Consider the following 5,506-nt stretch of genomic DNA (forward strand, 5'->3'; position numbering starts at 1 on the left):
TGTGTTTTCTTAACGTGTTTAAATAAAGCGGTGGGGGGGGGGGGGGAAGTTATCCAGGGAACTGGAAATCCTCTCTTTTCAACTTTTATCTTGGTTTGAAATTGGGAAGGAATGTCAGAATCTTCTCATTTTTATCTTAGAAAAATGACTTTTGAAAAGAAAAAAAATCATCCAGTTGTGACTCCTTGCAGAATATTTAGTAACAGCCTGAATCAAGGATGAGGAACTCAGGCTCAACATCACACTGCTCTGATGTGCTTTATGACCTTATTCTGCTCTCAAGCATGGGCTGGGCAGGGAAACTGAGTTTCCCATACACAATCTCAGGAGATACCACAGCGATGATTAAATAAGAGGGGAACAAGTAGTAAATTCTGGAGGGTGTGCGTCAGTCAGGAAGCCTTAGCCTGAATGAAGGTCAAGACCCTTTGACAGGCCAGTAATCAGCATCATAAGAAGCTACAATGCTTTATACCACTTAAAATTCACATAAGTAATTTTTTTAATTAAAATTTCCCAGCGCAATTTTTTTTGGCTTATTTTTTTTATATGCCTGATCTGGGGAATAAAGATTTGCCTGCCTAAACTTTTATCTCAATGGAGAATACAGTTTTGATAACATCCAAAATTATCCAAACTTGAAAGGGCTTTCTTGTGGTTTGCATCCAGGCTGTTCTAAAACTATCTACAGTCATCCAGGCTTAATGTATTATATGAATACTTCACAAAACTGATTATCATTTGGTACTTAAGCGATGTAAATCGACTTAGGATAGAAATAAGGAGGTCTTAGGGGATTGAGGAAACCAGGAATTAGTCAGTGGAAGAGAATTAGAGATGTATTTCTGTTTAGACTGAGTGTTTCTATTTGGGCTGATGTGTGATGAAGTCCCACAAGCAGGGAGAGAGCACAAGAGAGCTTTCTTTTAAAAAAACCCAAAACAAAACAACAAAAAAAACTTAATCCTTGGAAAATCAGCTAATGAAAAGAGATGGATATGAAAATGAGGTCTCGATTCCTTCCTTAACATAAGCTCAGAGGCGGCACAGTGTATTAATTGAAATAGCAAGTATTCTGAAGGGGACTTAAAACTGAAGGGCATTAAAAGTTTATTCCTACCCCAGAAAATCCTTAAACATGTTTGCTGACCCTTGTAGGCATGTTTCCTTCCCAGGATAACAAATGGCTTTCCCACTCCAGTGGAAGCGCTCCTTACCCAGCCATGATGTTGGGCATTTTTTCTTTGTTGAACTCATCCATGCACTGGTGCTCTGTTGAATGATCCAAAAATGACTTAAAGGCCTCTACGTACTCCTCAGCCGTGAGACTTCTCATGGAGGGGATCACATACACCTCTTGAGAAACAAACATGAATTATGTGTCAGTGCTTTCAAGGTAAGTGGAGGCTCAAAGCACTTACCTTGTGAAAGAAACCCAACCCAACAGAAGCCAGAGATTTGGGAAGAGGGTGTGGAGGATGCATGGCCCAAGAGTCAGCCATGCAGGTGGGCTCATGTGAGGGCTTTCCAACCTCTTCACACTCAGAATCTGCAAATTACTCTTAGATACCCTTTTGCATCAGCATATTTCTTAAGTGCCTCATTAGTACAGGTCAGAAAAAAAAAAAATGCTTAGCCAGATACGGGGTACTTGGTTTGCAGAACAGGTGGTAACTGAGGTGTTTTTCTGGAAGAGTCGAGGCAAGAAGGTGGAGGGAATTGCAGAGTAGGTCCCAAACTAGAGGGGCCATCACCCGTGCAGTCACTGTACGCTGTGACTGAACTCACCAGCTGCTGGCACACTTGCTATGGGGGGGTGATGCAACTCAAAAACTGCCACCTGCAACTGAAACAAAAATAGTCCACACCTTGCACCTTATTTCCAATTCTTGTTGCCATGCAATACATTGCTGGAGAGGTGGATTCTCCACTGGGACCTGCTGCTCATGGCCAGGAGAGCAACTGGCAGCAAGAGCATTTCACTGAACGGGCTCATGCTCAAATGTGGGACTCTGAGACCAGGATTTCTAGCACTGAACTAACACTCAAGACTAATCAAGGGATTGCAAGGAATTATTGTGAAAATTTAACTTCCACTGTCTCATCCTAATGACAGGGCTGCTGCCAGGGCACAAGCTCTGGCCAACGGCTTGGGTGTGAGGAGCAACCATAAGAGTAAGGCTCGAGGCTCAGGAGAAGATGCCACACAGCTCAGTGCTGGCCGTGGGGCAGGTCTATCTCAGACAGAAGGCTGCAGGAGGGCAGCCGTAGTGTCAGTCCCAGTGTGTGACATCAGCATTGTAAAAGTAGCATTCAATAGGAAAAAAATCAGCTTTTCCTCCTAAATGAAATGAGGATGAAGGACAGGACTCAGCAGAACACCTTCGTTAATGTTTTTGCCTTTTGAGAAGCTGTTTAGTTATTCATCTGCTTGTAGCTGCCACTAGTACAAAAGTTGCGTATGTCTTATACAGGACTGTGCAATCTTAAACTGAATGTTGATACTCTTGAAAACCACACATCATTGGCAGCTCTGTTTCGGATAGGTATGTATGGAGACCCTATGTCCAATCCTACTGGAGTTAAAGAACTATCCCCAGTGCTTTAAACCTAACGCAATCCTGAAATCGGCAGAATTGCAGTCAGTTGAGCATCCTGTTTCTTTTTTTCTTCTTTATTTAACCAGTCTCTAATTACTAAAAACTTAAAACATTTTTGTAGTGATGGCAAGCTCAGTGGGCATTGTACTTTAATATTTTTTTTTAATTTTTTTTTTGTTCTCCCAAATACCTGAGTTATCGTGTGGAGCTGTCAGAATCTCTGCTTCAAAGTTCATGCTGGGGAACCTATTCCTGTAAGGAAAGTATAGCACTTCAGTTATTCAGAGAACCTGTACCCTTCTTTGAAGCTGCCTTGAAAATGCAGAACAAAAGGAGGATGCTCCAGGACAGATTTTCCTCATCTGATAATCAATGTTATTTGTTCTCTTTTACTAGGATAAGGAAAGTCAGAACTTCTTGGTTAGCTGATCGCCTGTCAGTATCAGCAACAGACTGGCCACCTGCACTAGTGCTTGTCTGAGATGTGCTGTGGAAGCTTGTCCTACCTCTGAAGAATCACTGACCAGTCAATACACTGGAAGGTAGTAGATTAACAGCTATTGCACATTCTGTGAAAGTTTTAATCATGAATAGAATTGAAGAAATAGCAGTGAAATTAGGGAAAAGCCACTACTAGTGAGCTTCAGCAGCTGAAATGCTAAAAGATCAACTTGGCCCAGTGTTCCAGGGACTTTTTTGCTTTGTTTTCTTTGGGTTTTTGTTGGGTTTTTTTGAAGTTAAGATTTTCCTGACTGCAATATTATATTTGTAAATTGAACCAGGTAGAGGACTAAAAGGGCAGAAGTTAATAAGGTCACTTGATGATAAATGTTTTCATTCAGTCACATATTTTAGGGTTTTTTTGTGAAGATTTCCAGCAATGAACTCTCACCTTCATTTTTGTTTGACAACCTGCCCCATCTATAATATAGGGATGAGGTGCCACTAGCAAAAAGAAGAGATTAAATTAAATCAGAGCAAGGACCTCATTTCTGCAAAGAAAGCATTAAGGTGAGGCTCTTTATGCAGGGGGGGGTAGTCATATTCTGAGTAACCACACTTCAGTACTAAAAGGTTAAAATGCTTCACAACAAGCAGTCTGCAATAGCAGTAAGCTCCCCCAGTCCCCTCTGCCAGAAAAAACTGTCACATGAACAACAGAAAAAAGCCAGGAAGTGGAGAAAAAGGAAGGGAGTCCTGTAGTGGAGCTTGGAGTTACAAATGACTTGATTGTGCTAGCAGGTAGCAAGATGTCCATGTGTGAGAGTAACATGCTGCTTTGGCTGATGAAGTCAGGAAAATACTAAGATGTCCCAGAGGTCTGAGTGCTGGGGTGCTGCCAGAGTCCTGCCAGACCAGTTGATTTCGTTTGGGTTCACTGCCAAAGTCACATACCTGCCTCCCATGAGGTATGTCAAAGGCCTTGGTTTCACCACCTTGACCTCATCTCTCCCCAGAAGAAAACCTCACAGAAATTCAGCAGAAAGAAGCCTGAACTCAGCCCACCTCCATAAGCCCCAGCTTGGCTGAAGGCCAGTCCCTCCAATTTCCACTCAACCCTCTGACCTCTTCCATCTCTGCCTGTCAAAACAGAGGGTTGTTTTGTCCTTTCAGCTAGCTGAACTGAACAGGATGGTTTTCAGAATAAATCTCTCAATAAAATACCAAGGACTAACATGGCTTCCCCTGAGCAGAGAGGAGCAAGTCTCAGGCTCCCGGGACATGAAGTCCATTTCTGACCGGTCAAACGTTTCCAGCTATGCCAGGAAACCTGCCAGGTGACCTGGATAGACTGCAGCACAAGTATTCACCAGGATGGATGATGCCAAGATAACTCTTCCACCAAGACTTTTGCTATTTCTCCCCAGGCAGGGTTTCTAAGATTAACACTTGTTGCTGGGTAAGTGAAACAGCCTAATTATTGCTAGGAACAAATAGATGTCCTCTAAAATCTGACTTAAGGTCTGGTCCATATCTCAACATTAAGTGCCATCCTTTGGGCTGGTGCTGCCCACGCCAGGACCCCAATACCCAACAGCCGTGAGTGCCAGGGAGCAGGATGCTGGTGGGCAGCTGGTCCTGCCAAGCCTGCTGGCTAAGTCGGAGCTTACCGTTAGCAAGGTTAAACCTCTTCCCCTCCATGAACTGAGCAGGCTGTGTTACGGACTGCAGGAACTCACAGTCATCGCTTTAAGTGATAGAGCACCTTTAAGTCAAAAAAGTCATTAAATTCAAGATGTTTCTAGCAACGCAAATTGTGAGAATGTCTTCATGACTTCATTACACCTAAACTTAGGCTGCTGAGGGACTAAAGGTCTCCTTGCGAAGGCTAGCTTAGCCCCCAGCCCTTCCAGGACACAGACACATCTGCTGGTTTTCATCCATGTTTGTACATCCCAGGCACGAAAATTCTGTTTTTTGCAGCCCCTCATCCTCACTCTCAGCACTGTGGCACGGGGCTGCCTTCCTTTCCATTTTGCTGCAGACCTGGTAATAGTGACCAAATGCTTTCAGAAAGAAACTGCCCTTTACACAGAGGAAAGCATCGGCTCATTCCCACAAAGCCCCTCCTGCAGCCTCCTGTTTTACGCAGGGACAGAAGGGGCTGCCTCTGCCAGCGGTGGGGAAACACGCACCCTCGGACCCCTCTCCCAAAATCCACCCACCTCTTCATCTCTGGCGCCGGGTCCATGGTCGGGGTGTGGGGACACGGCGGCTGGGCACGGGTCTAGGGCTTAGCGAGGTGCCATGTCCACCTGCCGCCCAGCTCCACTCTGGCCGCTCAGCCCACCGCGAAGCCGGCCGTGACCCCGAAAAAAAAAAGCTCCGCTGGCACCTGTCGGGACAGGCAGCGTCACGGGAGCGAGAAGGGGAAACCCGAGCCCCCGCGGGGAAGGAGCAAGAGG

The 5,506-nt window shown here is 44.8% G+C and overlaps 1 protein-coding gene across 1 annotated transcript in view; it reads right to left on the minus strand.

The window, feature by feature from the left end:
• Window positions 1-5,292, minus strand: part of LOC104273078 (histamine N-methyltransferase-like) — a 10,918-nt gene extending 5,626 nt beyond the window's left edge. Inside the window, exons 1-3 of the mRNA XM_009868282.1 lie at window positions 5,267-5,292; window positions 2,791-2,852; window positions 1,218-1,356 (exon numbers count right to left, since the gene is read on the minus strand). Coding sequence (XP_009866584.1) covers window positions 1,218-1,356; window positions 2,791-2,852; window positions 5,267-5,292 — 227 coding nt within the window. The remainder of the gene's footprint in view (window positions 1-1,217; window positions 1,357-2,790; window positions 2,853-5,266) is intronic.
• Window positions 5,293-5,506: the final 214 nt, after the last annotated feature.

This window comes from Apaloderma vittatum, unplaced genomic scaffold (genome assembly GCF_000703405.1).
Source record: "Apaloderma vittatum isolate BGI_N311 unplaced genomic scaffold, ASM70340v1 scaffold9164, whole genome shotgun sequence".
In the NCBI taxonomy this organism is placed as follows: domain Eukaryota; kingdom Metazoa; phylum Chordata; class Aves; order Trogoniformes; family Trogonidae; genus Apaloderma; species Apaloderma vittatum.